We start from the raw sequence: 27,380 nt of genomic DNA, 5'->3' as shown, positions 1-27,380 counted from the left end.
GTCCTGGCACACCAGTGGTAATCAATAGTACCCATCGGATAAAATGCCCAGTAAAGACTAAATGTGAGAGTACCTAAAAAAGGCCTCACGTTTCTATAAACAGCTCTTCCTTCATGTGGGCTAATGCTACCAGTGCCCACAGTCCTGCTTGAGGCCACTACTTAATTTCTCAGGGTGTTTCTACGTTCCCTTCTCAGTGATTTTCTACATTGATAATAACATTTCTTCAGTGCTGAATTCGATCAATTAGTTGCCATTTTAATAAATTAGTAATTTAGAGTGGTGTTGGGCCTTCTCCACTGCTCTCTGTTAACATGGTTTCTCCGTCTGACCTCTGAAGGCAGTTTATTTATTTACTCAAAGTGAAAAACAGACTAAACCATATTTGGTCACAAGAAAGATCACTTGTGTCAATTAAAAAAGTTTATTTAATTCCGAATCGACTCTACGAATTGAATTTTCCTCTACTGTAGACAGAGGAGATTCCATAGTCTGGGTCCAAGAACGGAGAATCTATGGTTGCCACAAGATCTGCAGAAAGCTTGCCGAACCCTGGAGCAGAAGGGTTGAGCAAGACAGTACAAGGGGATTTTGTCAGTCAGATATTTAGGCAATAGGCCTTCAAAGTACTTTTGGGCCAGTGCATGTTTTTTAATGTACACTCTTGCCTTTGCCTCTAGCCAGTGTAGTCTTATTCTCAGGTGTGGGATTCCATCACGTCACCGTAAACCAAAACTCAGCCTAACTGCTATCATTTTGATCAATTGGAGCATAATCGCTGGGAATTGTAATGGTTCTCCAAAGGAGCATTCCCGTTGTCATGTTAATGCAGCCTGTGACTCTTTCTGTTGACATAATGTTTTCAGTTCTCACCTTCCATCTATGAACCACTCACATGGGCCTCCATTTTATTACATTAGTTTTGAGTACCTAGGGTCCACTCTTTTGTGTTTAGCCGGTCTAACTTCGTATGCTGACCCTCGCCCTGAACAAAGAACAGAGTGGTGAGAAGTGCTGAAATGTGTAGACTGTCTACATCACTACTGATGCTTGTTTTCAATTTGTGGAAAGGTTGGGAAGAATAATAATGCCCTGTCCTCTCTGTTTTAGCAGTGTGGGAAGCAAGAACCACGGAGTAAAAAAATATTTTCATTAACACAAACGTTTTGTTCACACAGTGAGGGGAAGGGTAGAGAAGGCTTCTAATGCAAGGAGGCAACAGCAGTGTTATTTTTTCCTAATAGCAGCCGCGGCCCGTACAGGTAAGAGCGGTGGGACTGGGTGAGGGGTTTTTCGAGAGACGAACACAAGAGAAAATCTATTATTTATTTAATTTTCCCTTGTGGTCGTCTCTCGTAATCATTGCCCCCCGACCTCCCCCCACGGCCTCACCGCTTTTACATGCATAGGCTGAGACTGCTAATGGGGGAAGCGCAGCGAATAAGCTTGTCATAGAGACACATTGTTATTGTGTGTTATTTAATGCCGATCGAAGTATTTAATGGTTCTAAGTAAGATCTGCTGCCTATTATGAAAAACAGCGGAGAAGGACCATACCTTGGAAACCGAACAGTATAAGAATGAGCTTTGCTAGGTGCCTCATCTTCATGTTCTGTGGCCATAAATCTGTGACATTTGCAGTCTGTTGATGTCATATTATAGGCATCTATGGCATGTGTTTGTGGCATAGGAGATAGATTATATATGTTTTGGGCAGTAGTATATGGGAGCGTTCAATAAAAATGGCATACTTGTATTTTACGACAACACTTGTGGATTTACGAAAAATAAAAAGCTAGTATTATGGGGACAAAATATTTATTTAATATAGTGACTAGCTCTTGGTTGTAGGGCTAGAGTTCATTTACCCAAAATGAAAAACTGGTAAGCATGTTTCCTCACTATGATTGAAACAAATTCAAGCCAAATGTGGGTGTTTTGTGATATTTCCTAGTCGCCTGCAGCCTCTTACTGTTATGGTTGTTTTTAGGTCTAGTTTGAAAATAGCATTAGCTTCCCATCAGCCTTATATGTTTAAAAAAAATAATTAATAAAAAAATACATATATGCATACGTTACATAGCGGGGCTTTGGGGTAGCTCTGTTAATCCACTGGTCTGCGCAGCTGTCATTCACATTTAGCATATGCTGACAAGAGTATAAAACAATGTGTCAATCTACTTCAGCTATGTTTCTCTTGCGCCGAGTAATGATATTTTGCCTGATCGCATGTGCACATCTATCTCACAAGAATGGCATTTCAGAGCTAGGCATCGGCAGCCAGTACTTTACTATGCCAATGCTTATTTTCCTCATTCTTTTTCTTCTTTTAATACTTCCTTCTGTGTTTGAACTACAACTTCAAATTACAGTAATTCTGTAGTTCCTTTGCTTTGCACCAGTAAGAATCCTACTGTCATGTGATCTACAAGAAAAGTAAAACGAGTTTCTATTCCATGTGCACTAGCTGGCTAGGAAGCACCTATACTGGAAAAGGTATCTGCAATTGTTTTTAATGTTTAACTTTTTTTTTGCAAGTATATGGGAGCCACATTTAAGAGGTGGAATTTTATTGGGCCTATGGTTTCAAAAAACTAAATAATCGTGACAGCTTGCCAAAGGAAGACTGCATGAAAGGTAAAACTTTATTAAGAGAGAGCCTTCGCCACATCTAGTCTTTGGGGCCAGCCCATTAATATTAGCGTAACCTCACAGATACTGTACACACAAGGGTTATAATTTGAATGGTAGCTCTAGTGACTGATCGTTTCAGATGGATCACTTTGAAGGATATGAATGACTTCTATGGACTGAAATGTAGATTTGTATAACTTACTTTTCACACACTCACCCCAAAAGTATACGTCTTTCATAATACATAGCTGAAAATCTATTTTGACAAGACTGCAAAGTGAAAGGAAGTCAAAGTAAATAAAAATGCTCCTTGCATTAAAAAAAAAAAATGATAGGAGCCCATATCACATTTCATACTCCAACTATTTATACTCCTTGTAAAACAGATCTTTGTAGACTGTTAGAAACGGGGGTCACTAGTTGGCTGTGGCTGGCATCCTATCCAAGTAGGTATCCTTCTAACTAGTCCGGGTAAGGGAGTTACACACCCAAGATAACCCCAGCTCAACTCCTTGGTAGCTTGGCATAAAATCAGGCTTGTCTCACGGGCAATTTGTAAAGCATTTGTACATAAACATGCAGTAGCATAGTGAAAACACTACAAATGGACACCACACCAGTTTAGAAAAATACCCAATCTTTATCTAAGCAAAACAAGACCAAAACCACAACAAATCCAACATACACAGCTCAAGAAATCACAGATTAAAACAGTTCAGTCCATATAAAAACTATGAATGCATCACTTCTAGCACAAAGTGCCTGGGATTCATCAAAATCAAAGCCGTATACAGATGCAGGGGAGGTGAGGCACCTTAAAGGAAAGTGATGCGTCGGTTCCTTACAAGCAGGGAAGTTGATGCGTTTGTTCCTCACAAGCAGGGAAGGTGATGAGTCTGTTACTTGCTCCCAGGGGAGGTGATATGTTGGTTCCTTACTGCCATGCAGGGGATGGGAGGTGCTAGTTCCTTACTGCGAGAGGAGGTGATGTGTCGGTTTCTTACTGTGCGGGGAGGTGATTCGTCATTTCTCCGGACACGTGGGCTCATTTCCTTACTGAAGCCCTGCGTCTATGCAGACTAGGCCCACAGGTGTGTTGTGTGGAAATCCAGACACGCTGAGGTCGATGCGGCGGTGAAAATGGCGCTGCGTTGATCCTTTCAGCCACACAGCAGGGCCTGCGTTGGAAGTTGGAGCAGGTATCTAGGACGTCAGCGGCAAGGTACTCGGGACTCAGGCTGCAGGGGTCTCTGAGCACACAAATAGGTGCTGCATCGGTTCTTAGATCGCAGGGATGCGTTGTTTGACCGCACAGCAAGCTTGCTGTGGGAAAAACAGGCGCAGGAGGTTGCAGGATGGATTTTCAAATTATTTTTGCTGCAAAGCCACCTCTCCAAGAGCCCAGAACTGGATTGGCACCTCTTGGCAGGTCAGAACTCTCAGGAGGAGTCCAGGCGCTGCAGGTGAAGTCTTTGATGTCCCTGAGACTTCCAACACGGGGCAAGCACACACAAGTCCTTGGGGAACCTTAATAAGCAGGATACAAAAGGAAAGTCCAGTCTTTGTACTTCTCAAAGACAGAAGCAGTAGGTCAGCACAACTCAGCAACAAGCAAAGTGGCATTTCGCCTCCTACAGCTTCTCCAGCTCTTCTGCTTTGCAGAATCTCTTCTTAGTCCAGAAGTGATTTAAAAATGTGGGGTTGCAGGTCCTAAACTTATAACCCTTTTGGCCTTTGAAGTGGGTATATTTCAAAGGATAGTCTTTGTAATGCACCAATCTTGCCTTGCCCTGTCCTGGCTCCACACACACTACAAAGGAGTGGAGAAAGCATTGTGAGTGGAAAGACAGAGTGTCAGCGACAACTCCTCCCACCACTCTAGCCCAGGAAAGCCCATCAGCCTGGTGATGGGAAATAAGGATGTGCAGGGCACACCTCAGCTTCCTGTGTGCGACTGTCTAGAGTGAATGCACAAACAGCCCAACTGTTGATTCCATAGGCAGGCAGAGGCACAGGATGGTAAAGAACGGAAATGCCCACTTTTCTAAAAGTGGCATTTTTAAACAGTTTAAAAATCACCTTCACTCAAAGATGTATTTTTAAATCCTGAACTCAGGGAGCCTAAACTTCAAATGTCCAGCTCTTCCAAATTTAAAGTTACACCTAGAAGATGTTACCAGGCCGATCCAATGATAACCTATGGGAGAGATAGTCCTTGCAATAGTGAAAAACGAAATTGGCTGAATTCCATTATCAGGGCATGTAAAACACACCAGTACATGTCTTATCTTTCACATACACTGCACCCTGCTCATGGGGGTATCTTATGGGTGCCTTACATGTAGTAAAAGGGAAGGTTTAGTCCTGGCAAGTGGGTGAACTTTCCAGGTCAACATGGCAGTTTAAAACTGCACTTGCAGACACTGCAGTGGCAGGCCAGAGGCGTGCTTATAGAGCTACTCATGTGGGTAGCACAATTAATGCTGCAGCCCACTAGCAGCCTTTTAATTTACAGGCTGTGGGCCCACGCATTGCACTTTACTAGGGACTTACCGTAAATATATTATGCCAATCGGGGATAACCAATCTTAATTATAATCTGCACAGGGAGCACTTGCACTGTAGCACTGATCAGCAGTGGTAAAGTGCCTAGAGTTTGAAAACCAGTAAAACCGAAGTCCAGCATGCAGTCAAAAATACAGGAGGTAGTGGCAAAAAGTCAGGGGAAACCACACCAAGGATGGCAGGCCTAACAGACATTTTAGGGCAACTGGACTGACTAAGACACTGTTTTGTCGCCATTTTATCATATTTGATTTGGGGAGGATGACCTCCCAAACGCCAATACCGGTTTGTCATACCTTGAAGGTATTGGATTATGTAATAAGTGCCCTTCTCTACTGCTGGAAAGCATGTTTTTTTTATGACAACGGATGTAAAATGTAGAATTTGTCTGCATATTGTACAGTTTTTTATGTGGGACCTCTTTGTGGGTATGTTGGGCTCTCTTGCTTGGTGCAGTTTGAAAAAGCTACTAGTTTTGGTGACATTAAAAGTTCATCAGCTCTGGTGGCCATGCACAGGTTATGAAAAGTGCTGAGGAAGTAAAGACTTTTCAGCACATAAACCATTCTGGTTGCTTTTGAAAATATAACCGTGTGTGTTAAAATTAAATAATGCCCATTGGGTGCCAATATTTTAAATTTTACTATGAAAGAAAAACAATAAACATATCTGTTAAAAGTTCCACAATGCAAATTGAATTGCGCTAAAATGCATCACTGACCGAGAAACCTAAACATTATGCAACTACATAAAAGTCTGGCACAGAGAACTTACTTGAATAAAGAAGAGAGACTTTGTTAAAAAATGAAAAAGAATAGACAGCTGCCTTTGTCCCATTGCTGCCCCGGTGAAACAGTGCTCCTCTGCCTTGTATCCCATGACATGCTTAGTCTGTAGCGCAAAGTTGCAAACATAATAGCCCGCCAGGAAATGAACACCATTGCATGAACGCTGGAAAGAAGCTGAAACGTTTGCCATATCACCCTCACCCGACGGCAGTGAAACTTATCTGCCAACAAAAAGTTCAAACTAGGGACAATCTGCACACAAATTAAATATAAAATACATATTTAAGATGGGTGTGGGTGCTTTCTTATAACTGTTTTTGAGTGAGATGATCCTTGTGTGTACTTTCAAATGATAGATTCTTTATTCTGAATCAAGATCTGATAAAGAAAACAACAATTGATGCATTCTCGTGCTCAGTTACTTCCATCTTCACACTACGCACTCTGCTTTTTGCCAATGATACATCTCCACAGGACCATGAGGGAGGAGAACACAGGAAAAGAGCCATGCTCAGTTTCTGAATTCATTCCCAGATTAAATATGGCTGTGAAACAAACCTCTGACTGAATGAACTAGTGCATCGTTCATCATAGCGCTGTCATACCTTTGAGTCAAAGAAAATATTTTAAGGGCGTTTTGAAGGAGCAGTAGGTGAAGCTTGTGGCTGACAGACCTATTGGCCTCATTGGCTCTCCTTCTGAACAGTCTATTCTCTTTTTTTGTTGATTTTGGAAATAGACGGCTTTGAAGCAAAAACAGACCCATGCAAGATGCTTTTGTTTTCCGAAGCCCGTAGACGAGATGTTCCAGTGGTAGGGGACTGAGGACTTGAGGGGGTTGGACGGGTCAGGAACCTTGGAGGGGTTGCAGCTAATCTACAGATGGGCAACATGAAGCTCTGCTGTCCTCCTCCTTCCACATTCCTTCCCTCTTGCTCCATGTACTTCTGGGTGCATACAGACTGGTTGTTTGATTCAATCTTAATTAAGAACAGGTGTGAACCAGAGGCAAGATGGCGGACGAGAGCTGCGTCTGCGTGAGCAGCTATGCAGCATTCGCAGCTAAATCGCTTCCCATCATATGGATTACTAAAGATTTGCCTCTCGAATAACTGGAATTGCTCCTGTATTGTTGATCTTGACTGGCAACTTACCTGGGGGATGCACCAGGATCTTTATTGCAGTTTTCAGCGGTCCCTCCATGCAGCTTGGTGTCTCACGGCCGTTACTGTGAGTCAGCGTGTGGAGTTGGGCGGGACCAGCAGCTCGAATGCGGCTGCTTCAAAACTTCGATCACCGGCTTTGAGACGCTGCCGGTGTAGCATGGGGAGGAGGTGGAAACATACCGACAACGATAGCTGGGATAACGGCGAGATGCCTCTCAAAAATGCTAACGTTGGCTCTGGAACTGCTATGGTGTCCAAAGTGTCGAAACCAAAAACCAGAGCCACTACTGCGGCAACAACGGTCATGGAGGACATCTGCATTTCAGAGGAAACTCAATGTGCTGGTGCAAATACTACCCCCAAAAATGCAAGAACAGGGGAATTGAATCCGGCGATCATTCTTCTTTGAACAGACACCCAACCGCAGTGGATTCTGGGAGTTGTAGGACTGGAGCAATCCCTAAAATTCCCGGTATGTTTAACCAAAAAAAGAATTTAAATATAACCAATGACGGGCAAACCAATGTTCCTAACTTAAATCTCCTGCAGAAAGAAGGTCATAATGTTGATTGGGGGATAAGGAAAATGCTCTAGCGGCTAAGGATAAAATCCCCTCTGGGGCTGCATTTATAGGACCGGCTGGTCAGTCTATCCCCTTACCCGGGGGGGGGGGGGGACGCGAAGTAAATAAGCAGGAAAATCCAGCGGCGCCCATGGTTGCTATAAGTACTTCGCAAATATCAGAGCTCTCCGGGGATACAGAGTCTATTGACTCGGCTGGCAATTTCTATTCTATGTCGGACCTTTCCAATGCATTGGAATCCGAGAGCTTAGATGGGGACTGGAGAGATGATCTCAGTGTCACCAGCCTAACCAGCTCGGCACAGGATGCTCAGAACTCTGTTGTTGGAGAGGATGGTAATAATGGAATATCCCCCTCCTCTAGGTTGGAATGGGGGGGGGGGGGGGGGGGAAGAAAACACCATACGCAAGGCTCCGCAGGTCTCGGGCAGACCCGGTGATACTACAGTAGGCGTTGATGTTCAAGCTTCGCCAGTATTAACCATTGCTGCTGAAACCTCCTTAGGAGATATGGCTCAGACTTCTGAGATTACTCTGGGCACACTCTGCCAGGTTATGCTCCAGCACCGGGAAGAAACAAAGTCTGAGAACTTACGCACGCAAGGAGCTGTCCGACGGCTTCAAAACAATCTGCGACGAGTGGTTAAGACCTGCAATGAGATGGTAGCTAGAGTCGTCGAAGCCGAAGGAAGGATATCAGCGATCGAAGATGTTATGACTCAACAGAAGTCTCAAATTTCCTCACTGGAGACATTAAAGGAAGAAGTTCATTGTTAAACTGATCGATCTGGAAAACAGATCAAGGCGTAACAACTTACGAATCTTGGGCATTCCGGAGGGGAGTGAGGGGGAAACATTAGGCAATTTGTGGTTGAGCTCTTCAAGGAGGCCTTTCCGGAACTATCTCAATGGCAGCGGGACTCAGAGCTCCAACGAGCTCATAGATTCCCCTTTCAAAAGAATAACAGAACGGCCTCTATCGTAAAACCCAGAGCCATACTGATTTGCCTAAATAACTTCCTGGCTCGGGAGGCTCTCTATGACTTGGCCAGACCGGATCAGAAGCGTAAGGGGAAAGGTCAGGAGTTCTTCGTCCGGCCAGATTACTGCCAGAGCCACCGTCCAACAGCGCTGGCAATTTCGACAACTTATCCCAGCCTTCCAAGCTAAAGGGGCCCAAGCTTTCCTCCTTAACCCCTCAAAGTTAAAAGTCATTTTTAAAGAAAAGACATTCTTCCTAACCTCCGAGACCGCAGCAAAAGCTTTATTAGCATCTTTTTAACTACATTTTTGTAGTGTATGGAACGTCTATTGATCTATGATGTTACTTATGCATGTTATTACGTTTCTCAGAGGGTCTTTCAGTTGTCGGTGTAGATAATTTCTTTTTCTTTTTTTTTTTCCCCCCTGGATCACTTAAAGTGAATATCTATGTAGGGAGAGGACCTCTTTATGGTATGGTCAGATAATTTGATGGGCGCGAACTGCGAGGGGCACTATGCTTCTCAGGCCATCAATTCCAGGGTCTATTCAGTCCCTCTGCCTCAGGTGGGTGGGTTTTTGGGTGGGGCACAAGGGTTGACAAGCAGTGACAGACTTTTTTTGTAAGAGAGGCTTTGGTGGCATTTGGTGCTGCAGTATACTTTTTGGGATAGGATTCGTAGAGGACTTTGCAGTTAAAAGTGCTGTTTTTTTTACTTTGTGGTCTCTTCATTAAAACTGTATTATGGCTAAGCTGAGGATCTGCTCCTGGAATATCTGTGGCTTGAACAACAGGAAAAAAAGGGGGATTTGTGCACAAATAATACAGTGTCAGGTTCGCAACCCGGACCCCCCCCTTTACCGCATTCTGAGGCCGGACGCACGGCGCTTGCCGCAACCACCTTCACGAACCTGCGCCTTCCGACCGGCGGCGTGTAGAACAGGCAGCGTCGCTGCCGCCAAGAACTACGCTACCCAGAAGGCCTGTCACGGCATAAATGGCGGCCGCCAGTAAGGAATGGCGTTGGATATTGCCGGACACTAGCGGAGCCTAGCATACCTCGGGAGAAGCGTGAGGCCAGCGCTTGTCTCCCTTTCATGACTTTGGACCCTTGAACACTTCCAGGAACATTTTGCGCGCAACGTTCGCGGAGCCATTCCGCCCTGCGTTGTTCGACCCCAGTACCTGCCTGCCTGCTACCAAGGGGGTTGGAACGAGCAGTGCTGACTGAGAGCTGCCCTCCCGAACAGACTAACCATCAGAGAATACTAAGGGGGTTCCAGGCGGTGACTATAACCGCAGGTTCCCCAAACCTGAATACTGACCTTTACCCTACCGCAGCAAGCGGGACTCGAGCGGCATTGTCGGCCGCTACTTTGCACAGTGCCCTCCGTTGGTGAGCTACCTGGACGGGTGCTCTTGCGGAGGACGGTTGGTCCCTACGGTTCGCTCGGCATTGTCGGCCGAGGAGGGGTTCTGCAAGGAGTTGCTGACCGGTGAAGGGTATCGTTGACTTTATGTTCGTCCTGTCTCTTTGTCAGATGTGTGCTCTCTCGGATGTGACATTAAACATCCTAACAGTTCTATAACTCAATGTTGTCTGTGTGCTTGTACTTGTTACACGCATTGCTTAGGAAACTGGCGAACCAATCCTGCGCTTCTCTCGCACACACAAGGGGAACCCGGTAGGCAGCCTGAGCGCTTGGTGCACGGGTGGGTTCTCTCTGTGGCGGTCCTCACAAGCATCAGGTTGACCCTGAAGACCCAGAGGATCACATACAGACTATGAGATTAGATCTCCTCTGTCTTCAAGAAACACACTTGTCATGGAATGATAGGCGATGGTTAAACGATTTGGGTATGCCAGTATTGAGTTGTACACGTCAAGGTACTACTACAAAAGGGGTTGCCATCCTTATGAAAAGAGGTTTGGGTTGTCTCAAACGTAGTAAGGTGGATTTGTATGGCAGATGGATTATATTAGAAATTAGTATAGAGGGTAAACTATGGACTATCTGCTCAATTTATGCTTCAAATCTGGACGATCCAGACATCCTAAACTTCTTAAGTTTAGAATTAGCTGGCTGGCCCTCCCCTTTAATATTGTGTGGAGACTTCAATATTCACTTAGATCAAACTTTTGACATTCATTCTGATCTGGCTTATCAAGGGCTTAAAAAAAGACGTATAAAGCATTAAGAGGGTTAGTAGAAGAATTTGGGCTATGCGATGTCGGATTTGTTAAGAATTCTCCTACGCCAGGCTTTACATTCTTTTCTGCACCGCACCAAAAATTTGTCAGACTGGATTATTTCTTTGTCACCTCTGGTCTTTTAAGTAACACCGGCTATGAGATATTCCCTCGAATAATCTCAGACCATAATCCAATTTTGATAGAGATCAGAACAGGCTTATGCTCGACATTAGATCTGATAGTATGGTCATTGGAACAGAAACTTTTAGCGGACCCATTATATATAGAGCATATGAATAAATGGATTGAGGATTTTTTTGATTTTAATCGAGGGTCTGCCTCTATTCAAACTGTTTGGGACTCTTTTAAAGCCGGGGTGCGCGGAGAGACCTTGTCTTTTTCTATACATAAGCAAAAAAAGGCCCGAAACACATTAGCCATGTACTACAAGGCAGTGTCGGACTGGGAAGCTAAATTAGTTACTGCCATTAATTCTTTTCAAGATACCGATCATATTAAAGCTACCCTTGCTATACATAAATCTAAGTTGTATGAGATTTTTTCGGCCAAGCTTGCAGAACAGGTGGCAATTTTCCGTTCACAAATATATGAAGTGGGGGAAAATTCTGGCCGGATCCTGTCCCAAAAAATTAGGCAAAAAGGTATATAATTCGATTAATAGCATTCAGGATGAGGTGGGTCAAATATACCATCAGCCTGAAGAAATCTTGGAGGTTTTTCGGCAGTTTTATAGCAAACTGTATGATGAGGACATATTATCGTACTCCGAGGAATCTATCCTAGATTTTATCTCTCCTGACATTTTAACTAAATGGACTTCCGCTCAGGCGGCATTACTGGAGGCAGACATTACGTGGGAGGAAACAGAGGCGGCTATTCTTTCTCTTGCCGTCGGCAAAGCTGTGGGCCCGGACGGCTTACCGCTGGAATTCTATAGAGTTTTTCGTAAGGTTTTAAAACAAGATTTGCTGTCCACTTTTCTGGAAGCCCAGAAAGGAACGGCTCCAATCTCCTAGAGACAATCGATAATAATGGCCTTCCTCAAAAAGGACAAACCCCCTCTCAATCCTGCCTCGTACAGGCCGATTTTCTTAATCAATGCAGATAGCAAGTTTTTTTCAAAATTTTTAGCTTCTCGCCTTTCTGGTATAATATCTGCATTGGTTTCACACTGGCAGCACGGCTTTATTCCTAACCGCGATACCGCGGACCATGTCCGGCGAGTGATCGCTCTAATGGACTGGGCCCAGGGGACTAATACGGCACTTGGGATCACCCTGTTGGATGCAGAGAAGGCATTTCACACGGTGGCCTGGCCGTACCTCTGGGAGCTTTTTTCATTGAAAGGCTTTGGCCCTCAGATGATCACAGCATTAAAAGCATTGTACGACTCACCAACTTCCTGTATTAAAATTGGGGGGGGGAAAAGTCTGCCTTGTTTCCTATTCTTCGCGGTACAGGTCAAGGCTGTCCGTCATCACCACTTTTGTTTGCCCTGTACATTGACATATTTTTAAATAAATTGAACCAAGCGGATGATATAGCCCCCATGAATGTTGCAAATATCAACTATAGAGCTCTTGCTTACACAGACGACATTGCGGTGACTACCACCGACATTGTAAAGGCGCTACCAAAGATAGAACAGCTTGCGACCCAGTTCGGTGCTCTCTCGGGTTATAAATTAAATCTGACCAAAACCCAAATTCTATATATCGGCCCGCATCCTCTTGTACACCCGAAAAGCGAATTTTTCATTGGAACGCATAGATCATCTTCACTTATCCTTATATGGTAGAAATAACGTTTTTAAAATGCTTATACTCACGAAATGTTTATATATGTTCAGAACAATCCCTCTCGAATTCCCCTCAAGCTGTTTCAAGCAATTAGAACAGATGTCGGCTAGATTCATCTGGGTGTATAAGCGCCAGCGCAGAGCTTACAAGAAGATGATCCTCCCAAAGACAAGGGGTGGGTGGGGCATTCCAAACTTTTTGTTTTATTATTTTGCTTCAGTTTTACAGTTTATTACCCTTTTGATAATAGGTGCGAAGGCCCGAATTCCAGTGAGCCACTCACCATCAATATACAAATTTGCATTGGGAGTGGAGACCTGCGGCTGCCTTTTAAAAAAATGTTGAGCCTAGTTACTTCAAAAAAACTAAGTTCAAGATTTTGAAAGCGGCGATTGCGGTATGGAAGCAGATTAGGCGCTACTTAGGGATTCAAAAAATGTCATTGTATACACCCCTTTCATCCATTATTTTCCCCTCGATCTTTAGAGATCCTATAATGGTTAGATGGCGGAATTCTGGTATTCAGTGTGTGGGCGATTTATGGCAAAATGATCATCTTATATCCTTTCCAGAGTTGTTGGCTAAATATAATCTTACAAGTTTTGATCATTACAAGTATCTGCAAATATATAGCTTAATACTTTATGGCCCTCAAGAAAGGTCTGGGCTTCAGAGGATTCCTCTTATTGACAGCTTGTATAGCAAAAGGAGAATAGATTTTTTTTATAACCTATTACTTTAATCATTTTCAGACGATATAGCAACTGACCAAGAGAGATGGGCGGTGAAGCTTGGCAATGATAACATTCTGATAGAGGAATCTATTGCCCTCCCCAACACTCTATTGCCCTGGCCAACACTATTTTGATAACTGGGAGATCACGATCGCAACATTACATGGCTTTATTTGATTTATATTATACGCCATCGAAAAATTGCTAAATGGGGATCAACAAGGGGTTCATCATGTAGTAGGTGTGGTCTGTTTGCCGCTGATGCAGCACATATGTTCTTTTCTTGTCCTCAACTAACTCGGTTTGTCTCTGCAATTCAAACTTTCTTATCACTCTTGCTGGGTTCTTCACTTACTCTGACAGATGAATTAGTTCTAATTGGATTATCCTCAGAAATAGTGTCAGAGGGGGAAATTTTTTTTTCATTTTTATATCTATGGCAATTATGCGTGCTTGCATTACACAGGAATGGATTAGCCCAGATCCTCCTCCTTTTTTCGCGTGGAGGACTCGCCTCCTGGCTATGTATCATATGGAAATGGCTATCTATAGAACAAAGGGTCGTAAAAAAAGAGCCCTAGGTAGGAAGCTCTGGGCGCCGGTCCAGCACTGGATTCAAGGGGAGCTGGACTGAGACTGTGTCTGGTTTCAGTGTTAATAGCTGTTCAGTTAAAGTAGATTTTTTTTCCACTCTTGGTTTATGATGATCATTTTTTTCTGCTGGTATTGAGGATGAAATTCAATCGAATGTATTATAGTGTAAGTTTTTTTTATTTCTCATGTTATTAATCTGTACTATTTGAGACTGATGTAGTAACAGTTTACCCGCTTTGACCTGTTTTGATCTGTCTCTTTTACAATGTTTTTTTCTTTCTTTTGTTAACTATCTCTGTAATCTGTCCTGCTTGACGGGGAGGGAAAAAAAAAATGGGAAAAACTCAAGAATACATTTTTTCCCAAAAAATATGAAATGCATAATAAAGTTTTTTTTAAACGGAAAAAAAAAAACGAACAGGTGTGAACCAAATGTATTTGTATGTAAATATTTGCTTTAATATGCTGGAAGCATGTATCTCCCCTACATGAGGCTAGAACCCTTCCCATTTTAAAGACAGCTGTGTTGCTTTTAGACCTGTTGTGCTAACCCTCATTTCTCCTTCTACCCTTGCCAGGTCTACCCTGAGCCGCGGACCGACAATGAGTGCCTGGGTAACATCCGCGAGTTCCTGAGAGGCTGTGGCACCCTACGGGTGGAGGTGAGTGGTCTTTATCTGTGCATCTGAAGGGACATTACAACTGCTCCTGATCCAGTAGTAGTGTTGCACTGCACCAGCAATCAATTTGTTATGTGTACTAGGGATATACTCCTCAAAGCAGTGATACCCGGGATCCAAGCTGGCCGTGGTTCCTCCACGAAAAGTTGCCTTTAGACTGTAGGCAACAGAACTATTTTAAGAGGTGGTAAATATGGGTTGCTATATTGTGTCTCTGAGCAAAAACCAAACACAATCCAGCTATTTGTTAATAAAAGAATGAAGAAAATATTTGTTTTTCTAAAGAGTGTTTTACATTGTCCACAGAATACTTGGGGCCTGGTTTAGAGCCTGGCGGATGGGTACTCGGGCACAAAAGTACCAGATATCCTGTCTGCCTTATAACAAGAGCAGTTTTAGTAAATTTTAAAAGGGCGGCCGGGATTACAATCATACTTGTGAAGGAGTACTCGTCTGCTAAACTCTGAATCAGCCTCTGGATTTGACCTGAAACAAAAATGTAAATCAACCGATAATGCTCTGAGCAGGATTTACTATTAACAAAGGAGTTAAATGCTTTGAAACATATGGCAAAATATTTACACAAGTTCATCGAAGATAGTGAGCTGGAATGGGGTTAAATTTTGGACAATAACTGTAAAACATTAGTCTATGGGTTGAAAATATGGGAAAAATTGCGACAAAAGGTTTAGCGAACATGGACGATAGGAGACATGAATGGCAAATAAGAGATTGCGTGGTTAAAGGATTATGCCCCTGTAGCCATCAATGAAACCAGAAGCAATCCCCCTATTTTTAAAAGGTGAACTTTGAGATGGTAGACCTGGAACGATTGGAAAACATGGTTCAGAGACCAGAATTCAGGCTTTAAAAGGATGAACCTCAGGCTATAAAAGGATGCACCACAGTTTATAGAGTAACTGTGATTTTCAAGAAAATCTAGTGCAATAAATCAACAAATTGGATCTATGATGGGGGAATTCGGGTGTTAGCTGTGGCCTGGGTGACCTGCTTAAAGTATATCCATCAAAGCGAGTATCCGAGGGGGGCAAATGGAGTGAAAAACTGTGAAGTCAATAGAGATTCACAATATTTGGCAAGTTCCCTGGGTATGACATTTTCCTCACCAACTGAAATCTATGGGAAGCTTGTGGCTTGCTGAGAGGGTGAAAAGAATGTCAATGTAGGAGGCATGCCCCAAAGGTAATTTGGGAAGTTGTAAGCTTCTGATTTAGTTTTAGCTGTTATTTAGGAAGTTCATTAGGGTGAACACTAGTATGTGCTTCATGTCTCCTTCTACTGCATATAAACTTTACATTCAATAAGTCCAAATGATAATTGTGCAAGTGACTTGTCTTACCAGGAGAACAGCCACTTAATTGGATTTCTAGGAATATTACTTTTAGTTATTCCTTAAGTGTATATTTGTCAGGCCTGTGAAAACCCTGAAAGGTTTCATTTCCTATGGAAAAGGAATAGAATTTGGTGCAAAGCTTCCATGTTAAATTGTACCTGAAGCTCATCTTTATTAATGTCAACACTGCTCTATTTCAAATTTCATTTATGAAAATATTCTTTCACTTGCTGCATTACATCCTTGGGAAGGGGAGTTTGTTTAAATTGGTAACTCTGGGTGTCAAGTTTGGAAAATAGAAAACGGGACCATGTTGGTGCACTGGGTAAATCACTGCCTTTGATAACTCGTAAACTATGAGTTATTAAACTGTACTCATTAATAAGTGCGTGAGTTGCAGACGATAGGAAGAGTTTAAAGTGTCAGTGGCTTTGCACAGTTGTTGAAGGTCATCATCTTCCTTCATTAGCACTATTTTCACACTGATTATTAATAAGCCTCACCAACAAAAAAACAAAAACAAAAAAAAACACTTTTCCACATAGGCCATAAAATGCTCAAAAGAACTTACAAACAAATAATTCTGATTCCTTCTGCCTATAGCAATCAACAGAATGAATAGCATTTTGCACTAGACAATTAAAATATTGGCTTTCCATCTTGACCTTTAAATTGTTACACGGTGTTCTGGAGATTGATGGAATATCATTCAAACTCAACTCATTAATCAGAAGCTGCAGGATAATAAGAAAACAGTATTGGTGTTGTGAACAGGTACACTCCCCCGCTGACACAGTGTACTTCTCCTCACATTTAAGTCCTAAAAAATCCCATGTAAGTGCTGGTATTTTGTCTTGGCCTAAACTCAGAAAATTAGGTTTCACTTCTGCCCATCCATGCAGTGTTCCATTAATTGCTGGAAACAAGGCGAGCCAATAGATGGGAACATGTCCGAACAATGGCTGACACGCCTGCAAAAGAGAAAATTGTCGTTCGTGTGTTCGTTTTGCCTAAGAGAAATGGCTGTAGACTTTAAAAAATAAATGCTTCCGACATCAATAAAAAAGGCCATCAGTGGTTGACTTAACACAATTATTTATGACGTAGGCAGGGCAATTTGCTGAAAGAATATCTCCATTGACTTCTTTCAATAGCTGAAAAATAGAATAATGTTGTCAAATTTTCCCATTTGCATTGTTGCTACACTATAGGATAATGTTTGCATTTCAAGCCACGTAGTGTTATCTTCTATTCAGCTCAGCAATTGCAGAAGCGGTCTTTGGAACAACATCACAAAAGTCTATAAAAGTATAGGTCAGGCCATAAATGGAAGTGAATTGCATCAACAAAAGTACATGTAATAGAATGTTTTTCTTGTTCAATACATACTACCAACTGAGAAACATCCATCCTATAGGTCTTCATCTGCTTGCAGCAAGAATATTTTGGGTGAATTGTATTGGTTTTTACATAGAGCTTTCCAAAGTTCCTGGCGAGGCTCAGAGAGCTTTCCAGAGTAGTACAGTGGTATTATTTAGTTAGCACTTCGTCCCACTCTTGCAGTTGTTAAGTGCTCTGAAAGCATCGGATTCCTGGAGGCCATTCGCAGTGCATTGTTGAAAAGGTGTTGCGTGCAATTAACACAATAAGCTATGTTGGTATGGACTGCTAGGTTTATTGGTGTGGATATATATGATACTTTCATGCAGCCGCAGGAGCATAGATGTTTACGTAATGAGCACCAAAGGTCTCCTATCATTAAGAAATACTTATTGCGAGTGAACTGCAAAACCAAATGTAGATGGTTGACATTGTGCCATTTTCCAACAGTTCACACCATAATAGATACTATAGGCTGCTAACTCAAAAGTAATCAATATGTGTTTAATGCAAATGGGGGAGAGAAGCACGTTAAGAGCACTCTGCCTGAGTAAACAATTCTGTACACCACACTTGAAATAGTGCAATAAGGCAGTTGGCACATAAGAACAGTCAAAGAGCCTGTGTGCCATGTAGCTACTTTGGCAGTTGCTAACCTGAGCTATAAGCGAATGGTAGTAGAAGAAGAAAGTCCGCACACTGTACCCTACGAATTCAGTATAAATAATGGAAGACAAGCACAAATGCATTACGTGTGATTGACAGTAACTAAAAGGCTTTTGCTGTAATACAACAAAGTAGAAATGTTTAAAATATTAATCAAGGGACAGCTTACTTTGGCTAAATCTGTCTGATAGGAAAATTGACAAAATTGTTGCCATCTTGGCCCTGACTGGAGCGTTTCTGACCAGCTCTGATCTCGATTCATGTGTGTAGTAGATACAACACTACTACGGATGCAGTTGAAAAATATATATCCTTCACCAGTCCTCGTAATTGTTTTCCGAACACTTAGTTATGCCACGGTGTCTGTATTTGACAAAGCACTCTGGAAAAAGAGTCTACGTAATGAATGGACCCTCTGAAAATTAATTATCATCATTGACTGCCTCCACATCGGACACTGGCACATTTGATTACTTTAATAACTGGTATGGGTATTGCTCTATTGCACCTTCTCCTGACTTTGAATTTGACATTGTTTTATTCCTGAACGTAGCCAGTAAAATATACAACTAAAACTCGTAATTAAGGACGAGAGCTACTAATGTACTGATCACAAAAAAACTGTTGCAAATTGCGCACCAACTTTTTGCGACTAGTTATTTTTTTTAACTGATCTATCTATTTAATATATCTGGAAGTAAAATAACGATTCAAAGAGGATCGCAGAATGACTTGCCAAATTAATAATCAGTAGGCTGGTAGCAAAATATTACTCTCTTATTAGCTAACTTCACTCGGGAGGTGGCCTGCAAAGGACAGCAGATCACCACCCCTGTGAATGCATTTCAAAATATTTTTTAAAGCCCTCCCAGTTTCTTAAGGGAAACTGGGCCTTCTTTAAAAAAACAAAAACAAAGTCAGTTTTGAAAAACTGCATCAAGAGTTAACTGTGGTCCCCTCGATCACCGCCTACTCCACCTGAAGCTGCCACCATGATTCACAAAGGGGAAGTGGTCCGAGGGAGGGATGGTCTTCCCCTCTGCTAATCATTAACTACCCCAACATGGGATGGGTTACCTTTTCAAGGGTTTGCAACCGGAATAGCAGTTGTAAACCATTAATAAATAGGATACTTCCAATTTGAAAGGGAGGTCCCATAGCACTCCCTTACAAATTGTGAATTGATATACATTTCTAAACACATTTAACAATTCAGAAAAACGTTTTTGAATCATTAAATGGGTTTAGGACTTTACACCAGATTTATCAAATCGGAGGGTTTGTGGCCATTAAAAACATTCATACATCAGGTCCTTTCTTAGGTCTCGCTTAGGCAGCACATGCGGTCTCTTGAGACATACTCTATCTACAGTGTAGGCTTCAAGCACTGGCTCTATTTGGCAAGCCACATGCACAATTTATATTATTGTATCCGAATTGGCTATCTGCCTTTGTGACTGATTCGGAGACGGTGACAGACTGTGTGATGCAATGCCTGTGTCTGCCTCCTGAGATAGTATAACTGTCTGAGGAGAGCTCCTTCCCATCGTTTCCTCAGGCCCAGACCATAAGCGTGTACTCCTGCTAGTTTTAGCCCTGCCACTGCTAGTCCACTGATTAACATGCCATGCCTGTACATTTACAGACACGCTTGGGCAGACTAGTAGACAGTCTCCCAACCACCCATGATGGAACACAGGTCTACCACACTGCCACGGAGGGTAAACCCTGAAGGCATCACCACCACCTTACTCGAGGTGTAGCACTGGGAAAACCTCCTCCTCCTTCGCCCAAAAATATGGGCAGCTGCTGCAGGTGGGACTGCCATTGGTACATACCACATGGAGTATCCGGTGTCTTTAAAAGACAAACATGCTATATATGCCGAACAGGGCTGCTGCTCCCTGTGTCAGTCAGCGACTCCACCTAAGCCCAGAAACGTGAGTAACACTTAAACCCTACAGATTTAAGTGGTAGTATACCACTTGTTAGGGATTATTCATGCTTACCCAATTTACATTCTCTTCCTATGGCTTTTTAAGGGCTGCCGCAATTGACTAATCCGATTTCAAATGTCTTCCAAGAGGAGTCTTGCGCGCGCAGCTCTGAGCTGTAAACAGCTGGTCCATCCTACAAGGATAAGCCGATCCAATAGTGACAGATACATCTTTTAGCCAATCCGATCTGTCACAGTCATGTACCAGCCTGCCTCGTTGCCATTGGCCCTTGTTGGGTGCGTGCTGCTGAGGGCTGTGACTGATTCAGGCTTATATCCTCTGTCTTTGTAGTTATCTTCCGTGCATTGACACTCTCTCGTCAACATGAAAATTGATAAAGCACTGAAGTACTAACTGTGCCTAGGGCAGGTGTTGCTCGATACACTTAAGATGTCTCAGTTACTATGGTGAGACCTTACTGCATTGAGCTGAGCCAAAGCTATCAGTGACACTCTTACCGATTGTCATCTAGATTAGGTTTTCACTTCTTAAGTTTGGCAGATTCAACGGTCTATTGTATCCCATCCATTTGTGCTCGATTTCCAGCTTCTTCAAATTAACCATGACAGTAAGGTGGCGCTGGACAGATCCAAGGCGACTCCTCACAGCCTCTTCACCGAGCAGTATTGAACTCCCCTTAAATGAGTCCCCTCCAGCCAAAGCAACACTGTGCTGGAGAGCTCATTCTAAAATAGATTAGAAGAAAAGAAGCACAGTAACATCTGTGTGTACACGGATTATGTTATAGCTGCTCAGTGTTCACCCCTTCCTAATCCTACTGGTCTGTTTAGTTACGAAGCGCCACGAAACATTAGTGTTCTTTTCCTGAAAGCATCAACGGTGCCAGAAGCGCTTCCACTACAGAAATTGTTCTAATAAGGGGAAACCTTTTTTCCGCCCTGGAAAACAATTTTATCAACGTTTATTAAATCATAACAGTCCTTTAAGTGCAGGTTTCGAAAGCGATATTCCGGTTAACTGACAACACTTCCTTACAGGTTAGGTTGCACGTAGTATTGTTCAGTTAAGTTCCTTAAAACCCACTCACATATGTTATTTCCCAAGCCAGGGTGTCACTAGGGTCGAATACCACAGTGATTTTCTCTGATCTGTGTCCCAAGGTGGTACTTTCTGGGATCGTGTTGTCAAGCCGAGATCATATGATGGCATTTCCAGTGAATTAATCATTATTCTAAACCGTGGTATTACAGACTTGCAAATCTTCCTCTTTGATCGTCCGCCGGGCACGCCAGCCCCAAGTCCGGCAGTGACCCGTTCGTCATCGCCGCGAATCATCTGAACCACTCAGATATTACCGAACTGCCAATGCCTCCACTGTGGTACGACCTGCCCCCTCAGACCCACACACAGCCTTGCCGTAGCGTTACCTACTGAAGCTTTACTAGCCCGGTCGCCTTCGACACGAACTCACTTCAGCACCTCAGTAGCCGTGACTAGCCGATATCCAGCTTCCAGCATTGCAGCTCGGCAGTGTTTCTTTCTTTTACCATTCAGGAGTACAGGAACTCTACAGCCAATGAGCATCGCCGAGGTCTGCACTGCGCATTAGGATTGGTTGAGTTTTTACCAACAGTCCAATCCCGGGGTAGTTTACATATCAGCACTCCCGCCCAACCTCAGATGACTCCCAGGATAAATTCTGTCCTGAGATTGGCTTTCATACGACCCGGAAGTACTGGAATTAGGGGCAAATGTCGTCCATTAAAAGATCAATAACTGGGATCAGACATTAGGCTGAGTTTATTGGCGGTTTGTGTAAGTATTGACCAAGTGGTCAATTTAAGCGTATTGAATATTTATATTCATATAATTTTAAGTCCTTGATTCTTCCCGCAATGGATGAAATAAGGACTCAATTTCTATGAAGCAAAGAAAGGGTCCCAGAATTCCCCGAGCCGTTTGTCTTTCACATTATATTATTTTTGAATGTATGTCTTGAAATCTGCGCAGGAACTATTAAATGGGAACAGTTCCTAATGACCATGTGACCTGCTGTCATTAATAGACACATATTTGTCTTTGGCTGAATGAAACCCGATGTTGTCATAGACAGATTTAAATTGCGCTTTGTATAGTTTTTTTTGAGCGGGCAGGGATGTTAGGAAGAGGCGGCCATCCGTTGCATTTGATAGTTTCTGCCCGTAAATCTTCCTTTCATTGTGGTAAATTGCCTAGATTTTTTCTCTGTTCTTAAGGTGTAGCTTGATTTGCTTTTTCGGTGTTATTGAAAACGCATGCCTTGCCAATCAGTACAAAACCAGAGAATGGAATATAGTCGTGGGGGTTTCAGATTGTGTATTTGTTGACTGTGATAATGGTCAATAGTGGTTTCTTGTTTGTGAACATGTTTTAGTTGGTTTCTGCTGCTACGTTTCAGACCGTTGACAAAATGCATTTTTTTTAATGAATGTTTTCTGACTACATTATCTTTGCATAAATAATACAATTGCCATTTGACCACACTACTAAACAACATTAGAATGCAAGCAGATTATATTTTGAAGCAATGATAATTGTTCAAAGGGACATTTTTCGGACAAAACCAATGAATTGGGGTTTAGCGGCTTGATTGGATATTGTATTTTAATTGCTTTTATATAGCGCTTACTACCCCTGATGAGGCGTCAAAGCGCTTTTTCGGCGAGTAGCATGCTACTGTCTGTTATTTAGATTGAAATGGATAGTGGGCGGATCGAAGGAAAGGATTTATAATTTGATTAATTTTTTTGGCGCTCGTAGCTGTAGGAGCAGGCTTGGGATGAGTAAAAGGGAGGTGGAAAGGGAGGAGTCAGAGAGAGGGTTTAGAAAGGCTTGTTTTGGGGATCGGAATAGTAAAAAAAAAGGTATGAGATGATGCAAGGAGGGGTGGAGTAGGGAAGAGTCTCAAAGGGGTAATTTTGTAGATCATAGTAGTGGTATGGGGTTTGGGTGGAATGAGAAAGTGAAGGTAATGGATATATTGATCGAGGTATAGGTTGAGAAATAGGGTAGTGCATTGGAAAGAGTAGTAGAAAGAGGATTGAGATGAGTTGAGCTAGAGGATATATTGAGAGAGGTATAGGGTGAAAAATAGGGTAGTGCATTGTATATGCTGAATTAGAAGAAAAGTAATAATTAAGTAAAAGTAAGAAACATATAGATCCAAAAGTAATAAAGATATAGATCCATAAGTACATGGAAGGTATATAAATGCATAAAGGAAGGTAGTATATGTAGACTAACGATGCATTAAATAAACTCCTATTTTCAAAGTGTCTACTTTAAAGTTGTTATATATATATATATATATATATATATATATATATATAGTAGATCAATAGTGAATAATTGCAGCTAAATAGTTATGATAAAAAGATTCACTTGTTTATCAGTCACTTATATACATGTTAACAATGTAGAATAATGTAATCAGTAAGATGTACATTTGTTAAGCAGAACTAATGAATAGATATAATCATTTGTTTTTAAACATAAGTAATCTACACTTATACACAGCAATAAACATATAGGTACATATCTATAGTACAAATAAATGCTTATATACAGAGAGATATGCTGTCTGTTTCTGTCTGTTTGTGTATGGTGGGTATGTGGGGAAGAGCCAATTGTTGAGTAGTTTTCTGAAGATAAGGTGGTTATCTGTGGATCTTATGTTGGGGGTAAAGTGTTCCATAGTTTGGCTGCTTGAACAGAGAATGACGTTCGACCCATTGTTTTTTCTTTTATCTTGGGATTTTGAGGTGAGGTACCACTCTAGAGCGGAGATTCCTTTGTTGAATGTGTTAGGTGATTTTATTCCTGATGAAGAGTGGTCTCGTTCCATGTATTGCTTTGTGGGTGATACAAAGCAGCTTGAGCGGGGATCTTCTGGCAACCGGTAACCAATGCAGGGCTTTCAAGGGAGGTGAGATATGTTCTTGTGGTTTTATATCTAAGAGTAGTCTGGCAGCAGAGTTCTGAATTCTTTGTAGTCTTTTTATGGTTGTTAAAGGTGATCTGTGATAGAGGCTATTGGCGTAATCCAGTTTGGACAAAACAAGGGAGATGGTAGTGTGGACCTTGTGTGGAAATCCCAAAGGGAGGAAGATTTGTTGCAGCGTTTTTATAGTAACAAAGCTTTATCTGGCTAGGTTGTCCAATTGGGCATTCATCAATAGCTTGGAGTCCATGGTCATTCAGAGGTTTCTTACTTCCTTTGATGTTTTAGGCGGTATTCCCAGATCATCGGCCACGCGGTGAGCAGGTCATAATGTTTCCAATCCCACACATGAGTGTTTCCATTTTTGAAAGGATTCAGTTTGAGATGGCTTCACGTTATCCATTGATCCACTGCTCTCAGACAACTGAAAATTGGTGAGTTTCCGAGGTCTTTGGAGCATTCCAGTCGAAGGCGTATTTGCGCGTCATCTGCATAGTTATAGCATGTGAGGTGAAATTGATTGATCAGTGCCGGTAATGACTTCATGTAGATGTTGAAAAGCATGGGCGATAATAGAGCCTTGAGGGACCCCTTCTTTTTTTAAATACGGTTTGGATGAGAAAGGTGGGGTATGGATGACATTAGTTCTGTTGCGAAGGTAGGACACAATCCGGTCTAGCGGTGTCACCTCTATGACGTCTTTGTAGCGTCTTTGTAGCAGAGTGTCATGATCAACCTCGTCAAAGGAAGCCAGGAGGTCCTAGAGAAGTAGTGCAGCAACCCTGTTGTTTTCAACTGTGTTCTTTGGGTCATCCCAGATGGCAAGGAGGGCAGGTTCTGTTCCTCTTCCTGGACGGAATCCTGTTTGGAAGTTTGCAAGTATGGCATTCTCTTCAATGAATTGTGACATCTGGGCAAAAGCTGTTCTTTCTATCAGTATGCCAAGTTAAGGTCCGTTTTGAAATCGGTCTATAGTTGTCTGGGTTCAGCGGGTCCAAGTTTGTTTTCTTCAGTAATGGGCGTATGTATGACTTTTTGAGTTCTTCTGTCAATATTCCGACAGTTAAGGATTTGTTGATGATTCTCCTTACTGGAGTGGCAGCAGAGATCGTTACAAGAATTGTCTTGAAGGTTTGCGGTGGACAAGGGTCAGAAGAGCTGCCGGCAGGCCTTCTTGCTTTGACCAGGTCCATAAATTCATTGTCTGAAATCGGTTGGAAGGAACTGAGAGGCTGAGTTAGAGTATTCTTGGATTGTAGCTTTGGAAAAGGGTTATTACTGATGCTTTGACCATATTTTAGGCATGAGTCCGTGTCTGCTTTGTCCTTGTAATGATTTGCCAGTTTGTCTGTGAACTGTTGAGTAATGGGATGAGCTGCTTCTAGGCAATTTGGTTTACCACATTTATTGTGAAATCTATATAATTCTTTGTTTGCACATTTAGTATTTTGAATCTGTCCGAATAGTATTTTTTCTTCGCTTTTTTTGAGAGCTGACTTGTACAATCTGTTAATTTTCTGTAGGTTAAGTTTGTCTTGGTTGGTGTTTGTTTTGAGCCAGACACGTTGCAGCCTTCTAATTTGTTGTTTTATTTCTGTATTTCTCCAAGGTGCTTGTTTTTATTTTGTTCTATTGTTTGGTTTTTAGTGGTATCAGGATATCAAAAGCTTCCTGTAGCCACTCATAGTTTTTTAACAAAATTTGTTTCTAGATCTCTACTGGATGTTAGTTGTGTTTCTAAGTGTTCCAAATTGAGATTGTTCCACGGCCGATAGGTGGATGTATGGAAGGTTGTTTTAGGTGCATCGCTTAGTGTTGTTTTATGTTGGAAGGCAAGCAAATGGTGCTCTGACCATGTGACCGGAGTCCTCGTTTAAAAGATTGCTAGTTCTGTTGTAGCAATTATGACATCTAGGATGTGTCAAGCAATATGTGTGGGTTCGTGGACAATCGGAAGCAGGTTCAGTACTTCTAGGCCAGTGATGATTGTTTTTGGATGGGGCATATTTGGTTTGTCATACCAAATGTTGCCGTCACCCAAGATGCATAGGTTGGATTGTAGTGTTATCAGGTTTGAAACTGTGTCTAGCAGTGCATCTGGGAATGTTGCCTTACTAGGTGGAGGACTGTAGAGGAGCAGGAAGTTACAGGAGGAAGACAGTGTAGTGTTGTAAGATGATATTGATAAACGGTGTATTCCCATTCCCACAAACCCAAATTCAAAGTCTTAGTGTCCTTCAGCTGTATTCTTAATTTGTGTGTACAGGTCTCCTTTGTTTTACTTTTTGAGGGTACATACATGATTGCAGTCAATCCTTTTGTCCCCTGACCTAACATAAAACTTCCTATGTGTTTTACAAGAAGTACTACCTAATCAATAGTAGTGCTGCTCAGAAGTGAGATGAGTTTCACGCCATACTCGCACACCCCTTTCATTGGCAGTCCCTATTTGTTATCTGTGCCTATCCTTCTCAAATTCTAGTTGGCAATAATGAAATCAATGTTTGGTGTTTAAGTTTCATATCTGCAGACCATATAAAACCACTACCAGAATCAAATGGAAAATGGTCAGCGCTATATTATTGTCAAGGTCTAGCCCTATGAAGGAGAACAATCTGAAAGAAGCACATCTGTTGCCTTCACCTAACAAGCACTGGCAAAGTCAATCAGTTTCTCCTATGCGAGAGCTATTGGCTTTGCCAATGTCTTTTTGCCATGTTGTATAGCGGCATGGCTAAAAGTTAGGGATGTGGCGTGGCATCAAGGGACATAGATTAGCAGAGTAAAGTGGCATACATTAGATTGGTATAGCTTGGGGTGGCATTGAGTGGAGTGGCGTAGAGTAGACTGGAGTGGCGTGGAGTGAAGGAAAGTGGTATAGAGTGGCATTGTATGTAGTGGAGTGGCTTCGAGTTGTACAGTTGTGGGTGGAAGTAACTAAAGCGTCAATAGAGATGTCAGATAGTGTGAAAACCACATTAATAAGGAGTCTTTGTTTGTGTTAAAAGTAGGAAAGCATATTCCACCTCCATAAATAATACTGAAACGCTTATAAAATAAAAAAGTGTTCTGCAAAAAAACGAGGACAAACAAAGACAAGGAAATACAAATGTACTTGGACCATGCTCCAGCGAGGAGCAATCGCAAGAAAGAAAGGAAGGGAAGCATACGCGAGCTACGCAGTCGAAAGATTGCAAATGAGTGACAACTAAATCAAAATACTGGAAGGCTTCTAAATTAAAAATTGTGCATTGCAAAACGTTGAAGAAGAACAAAGACAAGAAAGAACACTTATACTTGGTCC

At 42.2% G+C, this 27,380-nt stretch overlaps 1 protein-coding gene across 4 annotated transcripts in view; it reads left to right on the top strand.

Moving 5' to 3' along the window:
- The window catches only part of ARHGEF7 (Rho guanine nucleotide exchange factor 7), a 951,496-nt gene that overhangs the window by 90,153 nt on the left and 833,963 nt on the right, over positions 1-27,380 (top strand). For 2 of the 4 annotated variants that reach the window (XM_078657529.1, XM_078657528.1), the window contains exon 2: positions 14,638-14,721. In XM_078657529.1, the coding sequence (XP_078513655.1) occupies positions 14,638-14,721 (84 nt within the window). Of the gene's footprint in view, positions 1-14,637; positions 14,722-21,809; positions 21,913-27,380 lie in introns of those variants that run through there. The other 2 variants (XM_078657531.1, XM_078657530.1) reach the window with 2 other exon arrangements.

The sequence above is a fragment of the Lissotriton helveticus genome, chromosome 8 (genome assembly GCF_964261635.1).
Source record: "Lissotriton helveticus chromosome 8, aLisHel1.1, whole genome shotgun sequence".
In the NCBI taxonomy this organism is placed as follows: Eukaryota; Metazoa; Chordata; class Amphibia; order Caudata; family Salamandridae; genus Lissotriton; species Lissotriton helveticus.
The sequence above is the reverse complement of the archived record's forward strand: the minus strand, read 5'-3'. Positions and strand labels throughout refer to the sequence as shown.